The sequence below is a fragment of the Mirounga angustirostris genome, unplaced genomic scaffold (assembly GCF_029215605.1).
Source record: "Mirounga angustirostris isolate CCGP_5_RB_7025 unplaced genomic scaffold, mMirAng1.0.hap1 SCAF_6, whole genome shotgun sequence".
Lineage (NCBI taxonomy): Eukaryota > Metazoa > Chordata > Mammalia > Carnivora > Phocidae > Mirounga > Mirounga angustirostris.
This window is the reverse complement of record NW_026991714.1, coordinates 97,613,731-97,632,199: the sequence shown is the minus strand read 5'-3', so window position 1 is coordinate 97,632,199 and position 18,469 is coordinate 97,613,731. Positions and strand designations below refer to the sequence as shown.

Here is an 18,469-nt window from a genome sequence, read left to right as displayed (position 1 = left end):
AACAATGAAAGAAGCAGGGGCGCCCGGGTGGCTCAGTCATTAAGCGTCTGCCTTCGGCTCGGGTCATGATCCCAGAGTTTTGGGATTGAGCCCCGCAGCAGGCTTCTGGCTCCCTGCTCGGCGGGAAGCCTGCTTCTCCCTCTCACACCCCCCCCCCCCCCGCCCCGCTTGTGTTCCTTCTCTTGCTGTGTCTCTTTCTGTCAAATAAATAAATAAAATCTTGAAAACAAACAAACAAAAAACAATGAAAGAAGCAAATCTGATTAATAAGAACTTGGTGATATGGAATGCTAGAAATTTTGGGCAGGCCTGTTTTTAACATTTGTAGTGAGCAAAGTGAAACTATAAAGGGATGCCTGCATACCACACTTATATATGTAAAAGTTACAAATCAAGCTAACAAGCTGCTATGGTAGGTTCTACCTTCCTGTCTTTCTACCTTGAGAAATACTCCTTCAAAATGACCTGGAAGACAAGATTTGGAGTTAGAATTCTTGGATTCCTTGAAGTTTCTTGTTAGAATGAGGTGGTGGATGGGGAGCTCACTCCTGCCCTTGATATGTGGTCTGCCGCCTTCTCTTCTGGCTCTGTTTTGCATTTGAGAGGCCTCAAGCATGTACAAGTGGACAGTCCAGCCTGCACATACCAATTCCATCAAACTCATAATTTTGGGGGGGAAGCTGCCTCCTGGCCACCTCTCAGGTATAGGGATGGGCATGTTGAGTCATTTATTTTTGGTAGGATGGATGCTAGGAACAGGCTGGCATAGACCCTGGAAATAGGTCTGGGCTGCTTGAGCAGAGAGGTGGGGTACTGGATACCCTGAGCATGTCAGGAAGGGTAGGTGTGGGTTCTGGGAGGGCACATTACCTTGGTCCCTTGGACTCTTCCAAAACATGAGGGTCCGGGGTGGGGCAGCTCTTGTCTAAGTGTATGGACAGTACTGGTTTGGGAGAAAGTGTTTTATTGTAGAGGTGACACTTGTAAATAAAACATTGTTAGACACAGTTACACACGTGTCCTCGTTGTTAAGAGAAGCAAATTTCAGAAATTTTAGATTAATGGTAAGTATGATTTTAAGGGACTGTATACGACCAAAGAGAAATTTGATGAATTAAAAATGAAGAAACAAGAGAGCCAGCTGGGCCTTGGCTTCACTACTTTTTCTTTCACCAGAATCTGGGGTAGTGCTTCATAAACAATCATTTAACAATAACATCAATGGCCCCAAATCCTAGTGTTTCTGTGTAGGGAGCACAAATTTGAAAAGAATATGGATCAAAGATGGGAAAAGGGACATATTACTTAAGGCAAGTAAAAGAGAATGGCTGGAACTAGGAAAAATAATGTTGGGAAGGCTAAAGCAACTCTCATTTTGTAGGGTTGGAAGGGATGCTGAAGGAAAGAAAAAGGGACTTCCAAAGTTATAGACTGAGAGAAAGAGAAATAGAAAGCCTAAGGAAGGAATATGTCCTGTGCATGAGTCAGATGATGTGAGATTAGCAGCTGACAGGTAATACAAGCTGTGATAGTGTGATGTCATGTGGGCAAGCTGGAACAAACACCGGTACTGGGGAATTGAATTAAGTGGAAGAGGCAGGTCTGTTAGAATTTGTATTAAAATACAGAATTTGTATTAAACCCTTCTATGCTGGTATTATCTATGATATCTCTGAAACTATGAGAAAATGACCATAGCAATTGCCTGTGGGAGAGAAGTTAGGGCCGGAGGATAGGGATGGGAGAGAGACTTGTTTTTAACCATATATGTAGTTGAACCTTATATTACTTAATAAAATTTTTAATTAATTAAAAAAGAATTGAAACCCTAGATGATGAAAATAAAGGAGCTATCTTAGTCTCTTTAAATTGGTTGAATTATGTATCTTTTGAAAAAGTATGTCCCTTAATTCTAAAATGATCTGCAAATGTGATCACAGAACCTGGGAGTCACTAAGAAATAACAGACCTGTCGGGAATCAGAAGAAGGGCAAATACCTTTATTTTCAAAAGAGGAAAAAAGGTGGCCTCTAAAATTAGACTGGACATCTAGGCACCAAACTGTAGGGAAACTGAAGAATTAAAATGTAAATAAATGGCAGTAATTGCTAGCATTTGGCATGGATTCTCCAGGAGTCAGTTATGTCAAACTAGATTTATTTTTATTTTTATTTTTTATTTTTTTTAAAGATTTTATTTATTTGACAGAGAGAGATACAGCGAGAGGAGGAACACAAGGAGGGGGAGTGGGAGAGGGAGAAGCAGGCTTCCCGCTAAGCAGGGAGCCCGATGCGGGGCTCGATCCCAGGACCTGGGAACATGTCCTGAGCCGAAGGCAGACGCTTAACGAATGAGCCACCCAGGTGCCCCTAGATTTTTTTTAAAAAAATTGAATTCTTATATAGGAAGGAAAGGGTGTCTTTATTTCATTGAAACATTAAAAAAAAAATCCTCCCATGTTTTTTTGACTAGACGAGAAAGTAGATTATTTCACAAAAAGTGATTAATAACTGGTTGAAACATTCATTTATCTACAGTGTTTATTACTTGATCATCATGTATCTGAAAAAAGATTTCTAGTGGTATCAAAATCAGTTTTCATGCCTGGCTCTCATTGTTCGGTGATTTAACTGGAGACTATAGAATTCATACTGAACGATTAATGGGTAAATAGAAAACTGGGAGGAGGTGTTAACATGTTGGATTCTCTAATATTAATTTTTGACCGGTGGGAACAAAAGTCTAGATTCTGCAGGATGAAATGTTTGGAAGAAAAAATAAAATTCTGCATTTAGGGGCAAAGAAATATTAATTGCCCAAATATATGATGGGGAGATTTGGGTTTGCAGTAATCCTTGTAAAAAAGAATTGAACAATTTAGTTGAAAAGTGAGTATAAAGATATTAATTAGCTAAGTCTGATGACTCTGACATGGAATTTAATAATCTTAAAGGAGAATAAACTGTCACCTTACAAACTGTTAAAAAGTTTTTTTTAAAACTAAGTATTTCATATTAGAGACTTTTCTGTAGGAACTGTATTACAGATGATTAGGTTTCTAAGCCATCCCATAAGAACATGTCAACTTACGTAGAAGGATTATAGCTTTACTAAGAGGAGCCTGAGCTTCAGAATTTGGAGACAGGGGATCATGTGTTACAGTAGGGAGAAGTAGGTGGAAAAGTTTTCTCTTTACTCTTTGTGAGGGAATGGCTAATTTTGGAAATGGCTGAAATTTTCCATTGACCTCTGTGTGCATCTCTCTGATCAAACATTCTTCTGCTGGGGCGCCCAGCAGTGGCTGCCTTCGGTTAAGTGGCTGCCTTCGGCTCAGGTCATGATCCCAGGGTCCTGGGATTGAGCCCCATGTTGGGCTCCCTGCTTGGTGGGAAGCCTGCTTCTCCCTCTCCCTCTCTCCCTGCTTGTGTTCCCTCTCTCACTGTCTCTCTGTCTTTCAAATAAATAAACAAAATCTTAAACAACCAAAAAACAAAAACAAAAAAAACCCCATTCTTCTGCTGCCAGGATATGACTAGAATACAATGTGGTTTGTGCTTTGAGAATGATATATATGGGTGTCAGATGGAGAGTAATGAGCTAGTTCATATTAATGCGTGATTGAATATGTTCACTGTATGACCTCAGAGTTAGCTACATTTAAAAATGAAATGCTTGTTAAACTAAATGAATTTAAAATTGATGTAAGTTCAGTTGCAAGCAGGGAATAAAGTGGAATAAAGGAAATTCAGGTATTGTGGATAATAGTGTGGGAAGAAGGGAAGGATCCACATGGGTGCATGTGCTCCACCCTAAGGACTCTCTCTGGAGACATCTATTACTGCTGCAAGTGATTTGTTTTCCTCCTTTTGATTCTGAAAACTGGGATTTTAATCTAGTCTTTTTGTCTTCAAACCTGTACCTTTTCCACTTTATAAAATAGTCTCAATTGGAGAGAAGTCAAAAAGTGGCAGGTTTCAATTCAACATAAGAAAGAACTTTATAGGACGCCTGGGTGGCTCAGTTGGTTAAGCGACTGCCTTCGGCTCAGGTCATGATCCCAGGGTCCTGGGATCAAGTCCCACATCGGGTTCCCGGCTCGGCGGGGAGCCTGCTTCTCCCTCTGACCCTCTCCTCTCTCATGCTGTTTCTCTCTCGCTCGCTCTCCAATAAATAAATAAATAAAATCTTAAAAAAAAAAAAAAAAAAGAAAGAACTTTATAAAAGTAATCCCAGGGGTGCCTGGGTGGCTCAGTCAGTTAAGCTTCTGCCTTCGGCTCAGATCATGATCCTAGGTTCTTGGAATGGAGCCCCATGCCAGACTCCCTGCTTTGTGGAAGTCTGCTTGTCCTGTTCCCTCTGCCTCCCCCTCTGCCTCTCCCTCCACCTCTGCCCTTTCCTCTCCCTTGTGTTCTCTCCCCTCCTTGTGCTCTTTCCCTGGCTCGTGTGCTCTCTCTCTCTCTCAAATTAAAAAAAAAAAAAAAAAAAGTAATCCCAGAATCTAATGGTATAGTGAGTATCTCATCATTTCTATTCATCCAAGTCCAGTACATTGTTGAAATGAAGGATGTTGTAGGAGTTATTCTTGAATTTGAGAAGTACTCCCTAACTCTTTAGATTTTATGGATCATACCTTGGGTTATAATACCCACAACCTAGTAGGATTTTTATTTTGGATTCACATTGTGGTATTGCTATAAGAATTTGGTAACAATTTGTCAGACTTTGACCTTGCTTTAACTTCATTTGCAAAATTCTGCCGTTTTCTGCCTATTACTGCCCTGATCTCCAATCAATCAGGATTACTGAATAGGACAGATACAAAAGATCCAAAAGATTTTTATAAGAAAGAGCATTTATTCGAAGAATAATTATATGTAGCCAAGGTTCTTCAAGGACTTATTGGTATATTATTTTATAATTTTTCCATGAAAAAACTGACCTTCTCAACAACTTTCTTTTTTTTTTTTTATTTTTTTTTATTCTTATGTTAATCCCCATACATTACATCATTAGTTTTATTTTTTTTTTTTTTTATTTTTTTTTTTTTTTAAAGATTTTATTTATTTATTTGAGAGAGAGAATGAGATACAGAGAGCATGAGATGGGGGAGGGTCAGAGGGAGAAGCAGACTCCCTGCTGAGCAGGGAGCCCAATGCGGGACTCGATCCAGGGACTCCAGGATCATGACCTGAGCCGAAGGCAGTCGCTTAACCAACTGAGCCACCCAGGCGCCCTACATCATTAGTTTTAGATGAAGTGTTCCATGACTCATTGTTTGTGCACAACACCCAGTGCTCCATGCAGAACGTGCCCTCCTTAATACCCACCACCAGGCTAACCCATCCTCCCACCCCCCTCCCCTCTAGAACCCTGTTTGTTTTTCAGAGTCCACCGTCTCTCATGGTTCGTCTACCCCTCCGATTTCCCCCGCTTCACTCTTCCCCTCCCGCTACCCTCTTCTTCTTCTTCTTTTTTTTTTTCTTAACATATATTGCATTATTTGTTTCAGAGGTACAGATCTGAGATTCAACAGTCTTGCACAATTCACAGCGCTTACCAGAGCACATACCCTCCCCAGTGTCTATCACCCAGTCACCCCATCCCTCCCACCCCACCCCCACTCCAACAACACTCAGTTTGATTCCTGCGATTAAGAATTCCTCATATCAGTGAGATCATATGATACATGTCTTTCTCTGTTTGACTTATTTCACTCAACATAATACCCTCCAGTTCCATCCACGTTGTTGCAAATGGCAAGATCTCATTCCTTTTGATGGCTGCATAATATTCGATTGTATATATATACCACATCTTCTTTATCCATTCATCTGTCGATGGACATCTTGGCTCTTTCCACAGTTTGGCTATTGTGGACATTGCTGCTATAAACATCGGGGTGCATGTACCCCTTCGGATCCCTACTTTTGTATCTTTGGGGTAAATACCCAGTAGTGCAATTGCTGGATCATATGGTAGCTCTATTTTCAACTTTTTGAGGAACCTCCATACTGTTTTCCAGAGTGGTTGCACCAGCTTGCATTCCCACCAACAGTGTAGGAGGGTTCCCCTTTCTCCGCATCCCCGCCAACATCTGTCGTTTCCTGACTTGTTAATTTTAGCCATTCTGACTGGTGTGAGGTGGTATCTCATTGAGGTTTTGATTTGGATTTCCCTGATGCTGAGCGATATTGAGCACTTTTTCATGTGTCTGTTGGCCATTTGGATGTCTTCTTTGGAAAAAATGTCTGTTCATGTCTTCTGCCCATTTCTTGATTGGATTCTTTGTTCTTTGGGTGTTGAGTTTGATGAGTTATTTATAGATTTTGGATACTAGCCCTTTATCTGATAAGTCATTTGCAAATATCTTCTCCCATTCTGTCGGTTGTCTTTTGGTTTTGTTGACTGTTTCCTTTGCTTTGCAAAAGCTTTTTATCTTGATGAAGTCCCAATAGTTCATTTTTGCCCTTGCTTTCCTTGCGTTTGGCGATGTTTCTAGGAAGAAGTTGCTTCGGCTGAGGTCAAAGAGGTTGCTGCCTGTGTTCTCCTTTAGGATTTTGATGGACTCCTGTCTCACATTGAGGTCTTTCAACCATTTGGAGTCTATTTTTGTGTGTGGTGTAAGGAAATGGTCCAGTTTCAATCTTCTGCATGTGGCTATCCAATTTTCCCAACACCATTTTCTCAACAACTTTCTTTACTTAATGTGTATTAAAGACATGATCACAGATTTAGAAGATACTTTGGCTGAATTAGGTTTGTCTTTTATCTCTTTGTTGAAAAACATTTTTCTAGCAGGATTATTTATGATGTGAATAATTTTTATTCTTATTTTTTATTTTCTTTGCCTCCAATTTCTGGTGCTCAATGTAGCTTTGAAAATCCACTGTGAATGGATTTCTGTGAAAGCACATGTTTTTAAAGGCTGTGAAAGTTCCCTTAGATCTTATTTTAGTTCACAACAGTGTCCTCTACTTTTGTCTCTGATATGAAAGAACAAAGCAATGTCAGTAATCTTGACTTGATTTTTGTGTAGGATAGTACCCATCATGAAAGGGGTAACAAATGAACTGCTTTGTGAGTACTCATTTGATAGAACCCTATGGTGTTATGGAGACTGAAGGACAACCTTTATTGTATGTATTGGCTCCAGGCTATGCAGAAGGGTCATCATGGGAGTATCCTATTTGTCAATTTGGATTTGCTTCTGTTAGAGGGAATCAAAGTGGTAGGTGGAATGATTGGAAAAAGCCAAAACCAAAACCAAAACCAAGCCAAACCAAAACAAAACATTTCAGTCCTAGAAATGCATTTGAGAGAAACCACTTGGCAATAGTGATGGAGCCTTTCTTGAAACATATATTCTGTATTTCAGATGAATAGCTGAGAAAAAAGATCATGTTTTTACTTTTAGAAAGGAAATAAAACCAGTGAAAAGGGAAGAAAAACAAGGTAGTAAAGGCCTAAGTCATATGGCTTTGTATCTCTCTCTCTCTATTTTTTAAACCCATGATTTTTAAAATTGAGTTTTAAATTTTAATTCCAGTGTAGTTAACATACAGTGTTATATTATTTTCAGGTGTATAGTACAGTGATTCAAGAATTCTATACATTGCTCAGTGCTCATCACAATAAGTGTACTCTTAATCCTCTTCACCTGTTTCACCCATCCTCCCACCCATCTCCCTTCTGATATGCTTTATTTTAAATGAGACTCTTAAAGTTATTTTTTTTTTCAACAGGAACATATTTTACTTGAAGCATATTTCAAATGCTTCATATATTTTTATATCATAGAATAACAGTAATTTATTCTTTCATTTGAAAAGAAATTCAAGCAATATTTTTTCACTTAATGCAATTTGAATAGTATTTTTTTCCAAGGCAAAAATGTCTTTTAAAAAGTAAAAGAATTGTAGGCACTTTGTATGAGTGGCTTGTGGTAGAGTTAAGGATAGACTGAAGACAGCACAACACGATAGTCTGAAAGGGGGCAAAGATGCCCTGCACAGGCCATTTGATTGTGTGTAGAAATGTGCTACATTTCAGAAGGTGTGCTCTCTTTCTGAAATCAACAGTGTTGGTGGGTTTTATATAAAATTCTCAACATTTATAGTACAGTTGACCCTTGACCAATGTGGGGATTCAGGGCACTGACATTCCCCCTCCTTGCACAGTTAAAAATCGGTGTATAACTTTTATAGTATTTGCCTCTGTTTAAAAAAAATTATGGGGGCTCCTGGGTAGCTTGGTCAGTTAAGCATCCAACTCCTGATTTCAGCTCAGGTCATGATCTCAGGGTTGTGAGACTAAGCTCCGTGTCAGGTTCTGCGCTGGGCATGGAGCCTGCTTAAGATTCTCTCTCTCCTTCTCCCTTGGTGCTCCCCCCACCCAAAAACAAAACCAAATAAAAAATAAAAATAAATAAAAAATTATGTTATTAACCTAAGAATTAGATTTCATCAAGATAAAAGTTAATTTTAGTTATAGGATGGTTTCATGTGTATGTCTCTCTCTGCATGTGTATCAGGTGTACAGTGTGGAAAGGCCTTGTGAAACACTGACCTTTTCACTTACACATACACGTGGAGATCATGATTATCTTTGGAATATATGCAGTAACACATTTATGGATCTAGGGAAGGATCCACTAGAGTGGGAGAGGTTGATGAGCAAAGAGATGCTGATTATATGGAGCTAGGCCAATGGATGTTGACAAAGTCTAGGAGGAGAATGGGAATAGACTCTCAGGGGAAACAGTTGGGAGGGAACATGGGCCCTACCCTGAGACTCTGTTATCCCTTGGGGTTGGAGGCAGGGGTATAGAAAAAAGAACAGTCCTCTCTCCTAGAATCACTGGGATGGAAAGGAGTGTCGAAGGCATTGATTCTGGATAAGAGAAACACCATGAAAATATGTACTCATTCTTTCCTTCCTCCCTTCCCTTTTCCCACATATATACTTGTGATAAAGTTTTTATGATTTTATTCATTTATTTGACAGAGAGAGACACAGTGAGAGAGGGAACACAAGCAGGGGGAGTGTGAGAGGGAGAAGCAGGCTTCCTGCGGAGCAGGGAGCCCGATGTGGGGCTTGATCCCAGGACCCTGGGATCATGACCTGAGCTGAAGGCAGATGCTTAATGACTGAGCCACCCAGGCGCCCCTACTTGTGATAAAGTTTAATTTATAAATTAGGCACAGTAGGAGGTTAATAATAATAACTAATAAAATAAAACAATTATAACAATATACTGTAATAAAAGTTATATGATATGGTCTCTCTCTTTTCAAAATATCTTATTGTACTCAGTCTTCATCTTGGGTGATGGTAAACTGCTTATCTGTTGAGATGAAGTGAGGTGAATGACCTAGGCATTGTGATGTAGCATGAGGCTTCTATTTACTTTCTGATGATATGTCGATTGGGTAACTCAAGCCACAAAAAGCAAAACTCTAGATAAGGGGGGACTACTGTAGTACTTCCTAAATATTTTTGTTTTAGTTTCCATGGGTGCCATAGGGAATATCTGAATATTTTCTGGGGGTGGAATCTTATGTTTTCTTGCCTGCAAATATAGAAGAAAATGGGTAATATCTAAGTGGGAAGGTTTTTGTATTGATGGTAACATGTTTCTTTCGACTATAAATTTATTTATTTTTTAACAGACTAAGTTACATATAGGTGATACATGTTTCTTACTGCTTATCTCTGTGAGCCTTTAGTAAGTACTTGACTGTGAATAAGTTAATACAAATTTGTGGACTTGGAAATTTGGGTAATAGTTTTTATGGCCAATTTTAATTTGAATATGTTATGATATATATGCCATGTGTGGTTATTTGAGATATCTATGTATTCTTATGCAAAAATCTCACTGATTTTAAGATTAATGTTAATGCCTTAAAGATGGCTTGTCATTTTTTTCTTATTTTGTCTTGCCCAAATATCCATCCTTTCTCTCTTTTTATAGTAACTATGCCAATTTAAATTAGTTTATTTTCTGTATAGGAAAGTAAACTGCCCCCAACTTTCTTATTCAGTCAAAACCCTCAAACAGGGCGCCTGGGTGGCTCAGTTGGTTAAGCGACTGCTTTCGGCTCAGGTCATGATCCTGGAGTCCTGGGATCGAGTCCCGCATCGGGCTCCCTGCTCGGCGGGGAGTCTGCTTCTCCCTCTCCCACTCCCCGTTTGTGTTCCCTCTCTCGCTGTGTCTTTCTCTGTCAAATAAATAAATAAAATCTTTAAAAAAAAAACAAAAAAACCCCCTCAAACAGTTCCCCAAACAAATAGAGATGTATCACATCTTCCAAAGTCCTACTTGGCTCCTCATCTGAGTTAACATTAACAAGAAGAAGCAAAATATGAGCACTGGCTACCTCAGTGCCATGATTTTTTGGAAGTCAGAGGACTTGCATGCTGTAAGATATGTCTCACCAACTTGGCCATTCATTTTTACTTGAGACTCCTGAACAAATGCAAACCCACCCTGGGTTATTATTTTAGTTATGAACATACTAACATAGATTAATTTGTTAGAGGATCTAAGGCTAGACCACATGACCAGAGAACAGACGGGGAAGGAATATCTCATTTCTCTGTTGGGGGACTTGTCACCCTGGTCCTCTGAGGGCTACAGCTGATATCAGGAAGAGGTGCTAAGTACAAATCTCATGTACTCTATGATTTTCATTAGTGCTTCCCTTTAGAAAGCATTTTTCTTTATTAATAAGTGTCTTTTTGTTTTTATGCACAGGCAGCATGTCGGCTGAAACACCAATCACATTGAATATTAATCCTCAGGATCTGCAGGTACAAACATTCACTGTAGAGAAGCTACTGGAGCCACTCATAATCCAGGTATGAAGACCATGGAAATAACAATATGTAACTTCAGAAGAACTAAGAAATGAGAAAAGTAGATCATGAACCAAGGAAAGATTTGATTTTTATAGAGGGAATGTGTCATCTAAAATTGATTTTTAAGATACTGCTAAAATATAAAAAAATACATATTTAGTGATAATAATAAAGTTTGGAAAGTACCCCCCCCCCACAATTTCTCTTAAAAGCAACAGACGTGGGGTGCCTGGGTCGCTCAGTTGGTTAAGCATCCAGCTCTTGATTTTGACTCAGGTCCTGATCTTGAGGTTGTGAGATTGAACCCCATGGGGGTTCTGCTTGTCTCTCTCCCTATCCCCGCTTGTGCCTGCACTCTCTCTCAAATAAATAAATAAAATCTTAAAAAAAAAGCAACAGCCATAAAAATATGTATATATAGCTTTCAAAGTACCTTTATATAGTCATGAAAACTGAGTGAGGCAGGCAGCATGGTTAAAACCATCCTTATTATATAGATGAGGAAATTGAGCCAAGAGAATTTCAGTGACTTGTCCCAAGGCACATGGTGGCTCATTTGTCAAATAGGAAATTATTTTTAAAATACCAAAATGTATGAGAAAAGCAGCTATTTAAGAAATTGTGTGATAAAATCTTTCATGAAGTCAGTAATCCTTTCATAATATACATCATGATTCTCTGACTTATTATGCAAGTCCAGATTTTACTTATTGGAGTTCTTAAAGCAGAGCTTGAAAAAACTTACACTATCTGTAGATTTAAATTTTTTGTCCTTTACCCAAAATTTATGAAGGATCTTCCCATAGGCTTACCACACATTATACTTCCTAATACAAATTATCCCTTTTTCCTTTTTTTTTATTCAAGTATAATTAACCCACAGTGTAATATTAGTTTTAGGTATACAATATGATTCAACAATTCTGTACATTTCTCAGTGCTCATTGAGATAAGTGTACTCTTAGTTCCCTTTATTTGTTTCACCCATCCCTGCTATGTTCCCTCTGGCAACCACCAGTTTGTTCTCTGAATTATGTATCTGTTTTTTTTGTTTGTTCATTAGTTTTGTTTCTTAAATTCCACATGTAAGTGAAATCATATGGTACTTGTCTTTCTCTGACTGACATATTTCACTTAGTATTATACCCTCTAGGTCCATCCATGTTGTTGCATATGGCAAGATTTCCTTCTTTTTTAATGGCTGAATAATATTTCATCGTATATGTATATATATGTGTATATATATATATAGACCACTTCTTTATCCATACATCAATTGATGGACACTGGGCCATTTCCACAATTTGGCTAATGCAGATATGCTGCAATAAATATGAGGGTGTTTATAATTTTTGAATTACTGTTTTTGTATTTTTTGGGTAAATACCTAGTAGTGGAATTAATGGATCATATGGTAATCCTATTTTTAATTTTTTGAGGAACCTCCATACTGTTTTCCAGTGACTGCACCAGTTTGCATTCCCACCAACAGTGCATGAGGATTCTTTTTCTCTACATTCTTGGCAACGCTTGTTGTTTTTTCTGTTTTTGATTTTAGTCATTCTGACAGGTGTGAGGTGGTATCTCATTGTGGTTTTGATTTGTATTTCCCTCATGCCAAGTGATGTTTTTTATATGTATCACCAAGTTATTTGGTGAAATTTTTAAATGAATTCTCACAAATCATTTAAGATTTTGTTCCTATGCAGTTAGCAGGTGTGAATAGGGAAATGGCCTTCATTTTGGTGATGGCTCGTAAAGGCTAGTACTTGTATGTGACTGCATAACACTTATTTGTTCTGTAAAGGTAGAACATTAGAGTTGGTCACTTAAGACTTGCTAATAAGAAGACCCTCCAAGATGGTGGAGGAGTAGGGGATCCTAGTTTCATCTGGTCCCTGGAAATCAGCTAGATATTTATCAAATCATTCTGAAAACCTGCAAAATCAACCAGAGATCTGAGAAAAGAATTGCTACAATTCTACAAATAGAAAAGCAACCACTTTTTGCAAGGTAGGAGGTAGGAGATGTGAATCTGAAGCAGTGCCCTGGAAGATAAACCTGGAGGGAAGGAGCCTCTGTAAGCTGGGTACCAGGAAGTGTCATAAGCAGCAGAGCACAAAATCGGAACTTTTAGAAGTTTACCTGAAAGGCACTCAGGAGGCGAAGCAGGCGGAATCCCAGGTGGGATAGCTTGGTCTCAGGATCCCCGGGGTCACAAAAAGAATGGGGGTGCCCAAGTGCAGCAGAGTTCCCAGGCATTGGAGTGGGGCAGCCAGTTGCAAACAGTGAGACCAGGCTCCAGCTTACTGCTTGGTGTTGTTCTCATAAACTGAGAACTGCCTGTCCATCTAACGCTCTCTGAGCAGGAGCCCAGCAAGAGGCAGAACTGCAGTGAGAACCCCTTCCCTACCCTGGGAGGAGTGGTGTGCATGCACGCCGCAAGAGTTCATAAAGTTTGGAGACTCGAATTGGGGTGGAGTGCCTGAGATAAAAATGCTCAGTCACAGGCTGTGTTAACACAGAGTGTGTATGGAAACTGAGGAGACAACAGTGGGGATTGACCACTTTTCTGTGAGGGTGCACCGAAGAGTGGGGGACACGAATTTTCAGCTCCTGGGCTAGAGATTGGGGCACAGCTATTTTTCACTCCCACCCCCCACCAGCTCTGGAGCCCACTTACACTGAGCCTGGCCCCCTGACAAGGGCGGTGCAGTTCCGCCGGGGCAAAGACACCTGAGAATCAGGTAACAGGTCCCTCCCCCAGAAGACCAACCAGCAGGAACTTCTGGCAAATACCAAGTTTGCCAATCATACAGAACTGTAAAACTCCAGCTCTTGGGGAAAGAAGTATATAGAAGTGGTTTTTTCTTATTATTCTTTAGCCCTTCAGTTTTATATTTTATTATCCTTTTCAGCTATTTTCTTATTTTATCAATTATTTTTAAAGTCTTTTTTAATTTTCATTTTTTCACTTATAATTTATATATATATTTTTCATTTTTGGCTTCCTTTCATTGTATTCAACTTTATTTTTGTATATATATATATAAGTTTTTCTTTCTGACCTATTTTGGGAGACCTATTCTAGTTTCTTCTAACACACAGACCAAAATACACCCAGGATCTAGCTTACTGTTCTGTTTGGTTCAACTTCTTGTCTGATTTTATTCCCATTCCCTCCCCCCCTCTTTTTTTTCTGTTTGGTTTCTGTTCTCTTCTGATTAGTGTAGTGTATATTTTTCTGGTATAGTTATTATCCTTTAGCCCTTCAGTTTTATATTTTATTATCCTTTTCAACTATTATCTTATCAATTATTTTTTAAGTCTTTTTAAATTTTCATTTTTACACTTACAGTTGTATATATATTTTTCATTTTTGACTTCATTTCATTGTATTCAACTACATTTTTTCTATATATATGAGGTTTTCTTTCTTGCCTATGTTGGGACCTAGTTTCTTCTAATAAACAGACCAAATACACTCAGGATCCAGTTTATTGTTCTGTTCTGTTCTACTTGTTTGATTTTATTCTCAGTTTTTTTCTTTTTCTTTTCTTTTTGGTTTTGGTTCTCTTCTGATTTGTGTATATTTTTCTGGTGTCATTGTTGCTATATTTGTATTTTCCCTCCCTTTCATCTATTCTTTTCTGGACATAATGACAAGATGGAAGAACTCACCCCCAAAAAGAGAGCAAGAGGCAGAAATCACAGCTAGGGATCTAATAAATATGGGTATAAGTAAGATGTTGGAACTAGAATTCAAAACAAGATTGTAAAGATAATAACTGGGCTTGAAAAAAGCATAGAAGACACTAGACGGGACGCCTGGGTGGCTCAGTTGGTTAAGCGGCTGCCTTCGGCCCGGGTCATGATCCCAGGGTCCTGGGATCGAGTCCCACATCAGGCTCCTTGCTCAGCAGGGAGCCTGCTTCTCCCTCTCTCTCCTTCTGCTTGTGCTCTCTCTGTCAAATAAATAAAATCTTAAAAAAAAAAAAAAAAAAAGAAGACACTAGACAACCCCTTCATGGAGAAATAAAAGAACTAAAATCTGGTCGAAATCAAAAAGGCTATTTCTGAGATGCAATAAAAAAATGGAGGCCCTAACTGCTAGGATATATGAGGCAGGAGAGAGAGTCAGTGATATAGAAGATAAAATGATGGAAAATAAGGAATCTGAGGAAAAGAGAGGTAAATGACTACTGGATCACGAGGGCAGAATTCGAGAGATAAGTGATACCATAAGATGAAACAACATTAGAATAATTGGAATCCCAGAAGAAGAAAGAGAGAGAGGGGCAAACTATAGCTGAGAACTTCTCTATTCTGGGGAAGGAAACAGGCATTCAAGTCCAGGAAGCACAGAAAAGCCCCCTCAAAATCAATAAAAATAGGCCAACATCTAGACATATAATAGTGAAGCTTGCAAATTTCAGAAATAAAGAGAAAATCCTGAAAGCAGCTTGGAACAAGAGGTCCTTAGCCTACAAGGGTAGAAACATAAGGCTGGCAGCAGACCTGGCCACAGAGCAGAAAGGACTGGCATGATATATTTAACATGCTAAATGGGAAATATATGCAGCCAAGAATACTTTATTCAGCAAGGTGGTCACTCAGAATGGAAGGAGAGATAAAGAGCCTCCAGGACAAACAGAAACTAAAAGAATTTGTGATCACTAAACCAGCCCTGCAAGAAATATTAAAGGGGCTCCTTTAAGTGAAGAGAGAGCTGAAAAGTAACAAAGACCAGAAAGGAACAGAGACAATATACAGAAACAGTGACTTTACAGGTAAGACAATGGCACTAAATTCATATTTTTCAATAATTACTCTGAATGTAAATGGACTAAATGTCCCAATCAAAAGACACAGGGTATCAGATTGGATAAAAAAAACAAGACCCATCGATATGCTGTCTGCAAGAGACTCATTTTAGACCCAAAGACACCTCCAGATTGAAAGTGAGGGGGTGAAAAACCATTTATCATGTTAATGGACATCAAAAGGAAACTGGGGTGGCAATCCCTATATCAGACCAATTAGATTTTATTTTATTTATTTATTTATTTTAAAGATTTTATTTATTTATTTGAGACAGAGAGAATGAGAGACAGAGAGCATGAGAGGGAGGAGGGTCAGAGGGAGAAGCAGACTCCCTGCCGAGCAGGGAACCTGATGCGGGACTCGATCCTGGGACTCCAGGATCATGACCTGAGCCGAAGGCAGTCGCTTAACCAACTGAGCCACCCAGGCGCCCCAGACCAATTAGATTTTAAACCAAAGACTGTAATAAGAGATGAAGAAGGACACTATATCATAATAAAGGGGTCTATCCAACAGGAAGATCTAACAACTGTAAATATTTATGCCCCTAACATGGGAACAGCTAATTATATAAACTAATTAATAAGAAAATTAAAGAAACACATTGGTAATAAAACAATAATAGTTAAGGACTTTATTTATTTTAAAGATTTTATTTATTTATTTGAGAGAGAGACAGAGACAGAGATCATGAGTGGGGGAGGGGCAGAGGGAGAATTAGATTCCTCTATGAGCAGGGAGCCCACTGCAGGGCTTGATCCCAGGACCCTGAGATCGTGACCTGAGCTGAAGGCAGATGCGTAACCAACTAAGCCATCCAGGCATCCTAGTTAGGGACTTTAACATCCCACTCAGAGCAAGGGACAGACCCATCTAAGCAGAAGATCAATAAGGAAACAATGGCTTTGACTGAAACTGGACCAGATGGACTTCACAGATATATTTAGGGCATTTCATTCTAAAGCAATAGACTACACATTTTTCTTGAGTGCACATGGAATATTCTCCAGAATAGATCACAAACTGGGTCACAAATTAGGTCTCAACCGGTACCAATAGACTGGGATTATTCCCTGCATAATCTCAGACCACAGTGCTTTAAAACTTGAACTCAATCACAGGAGAAAGTTTGGAAGGAACACAAATACGTAGAGGTTAAAGAGCATCCTTCTAAAGAATGAATGGATCAACCAGGAAACAATAGTTAAGAACCTTTGGGATGCAGCAAAGGTGGTCTAAGAGGGAAGTATATAGCAATACAAGCCTTTCTCAAGAAATAAGAAAAGTCTCAAATATACATACTAACCATATACCTAAAGGAGCTGGAGAAAGAACAGTAAGTAAAGCCCAAACCTAGCAGGAGAAGAGAATTAATAAAGATCAGAGCAGAAATCAATGAAATAGAAACCAAAAGAACAATAGAACAGATCAATGAAACTAGGAGCTGGTTATTTGAAAGGATTAAGAAGATTGATAAACCCCTGGCCAGACTTATCAAAAAGAAAAGAGAATAAATAAATAAATAATAAATGAAAGAGGAGAGATCACAACCAACACCGAAGAAATACAATTATAAGAACATATTATGAGCAATTATTTGCCAACAATTAGGCAATCTGGAAGAAATGAATGCATTCCTAGAAACATATAAACTACCAAAACTGAAACTGGAAGAAATAGAAAATTTGAACAGATCCATAACCAGCAAAGAAATTGAAGCAGTCATCAAAACTCCCAACAAACAAGAATCCAAGACCAGATGGCTTCCTAAGGGAATTCTACCAAACATTTAAAGAAGAATTAATACCCATTCTTCTGAAACTACTCCAAAAAATAGAAATGGAAGGAAAACTTCCACACTCATTCTATGAGGCCAGCATTACCTTGATCCCCAAACCAGACAAACACCTCACCAAAAAGAATTACAGACCAATATCCCTGATGAACATGGATGCAATAATTCTCACCAAGATACTAGTCAATAGGATCCAATAGTACATTAAAAGGATCATTCACCAAAGTCAAGTGGGATTTATTCCTGGTCTGCAAGGGGGGTTCAACATCCACAAATCAATCAGTGTGATACATCACATTAATAAAAGAAGGGACAAGAACCATATGATCCTCTCAATAGATGCAGAAAAAGCATTTGACAAAGTACAGTATCCTTTCTTGATTAAAACTCTTCACAGTGTAGGGATAGAGGGAACATACCTCAATATCATAAAAGCCATATACAAAAAGCCCACAGCGAATATCATTCTCAATGGGGAAAAACTGAGAGCTTTCCCCCTAAGGTCAGGAACATGGCAGGGGTGTTCTCTCTCACCACTGTTGACAACATACTACTAGAAGTCCTAGTAATCAGACAACAAAAAGAAATAAAAGGCATCCAAATCGGCAAAGAAGTCAAACTCTCACTCTTTGCAGATGACCTGATAGTCTATGTGGAAAACCCAAAAGAGTCCACCCCAGAATTGCTAGAACTCATACAGGAATTCAGCAAAGTGGCAGGATATAAAATCAATGCACCGAAATCAGTTGCATTCCTATACACTAACAATGAGACAGAAGAAAGAGAAATTACAGAGTCGATCCCATTTACAATTGCACCCAAAACTGTAAGATACCTAGGAATAAATCTAACTAAAGAGGCAAAGGATCTGTACTCAGAAATAGAACACTCATGAAAGAAATTGAGGAAGACACAAAGAAGTGGAAAAACATTCCATGTTCATAGACTGGAAGAATAAATATTGTTAAAATGTTTATACTACCCAGAGCA

The 18,469-nt window shown here is 38.8% G+C and overlaps 1 protein-coding gene across 1 annotated transcript in view; it reads left to right on the top strand.

The window, feature by feature from the left end:
- Positions 1-18,469, top strand: part of CTNNA3 (catenin alpha 3) — a 1,789,288-nt gene that overhangs the window by 38,291 nt on the left and 1,732,528 nt on the right. The window contains exon 2 of the mRNA XM_064594691.1: positions 10,757-10,860. Within this exon, the coding sequence (XP_064450761.1) occupies positions 10,762-10,860 (99 nt within the window). The 5' untranslated portion in view covers positions 10,757-10,761. The remainder of the gene's footprint in view (positions 1-10,756; positions 10,861-18,469) is intronic.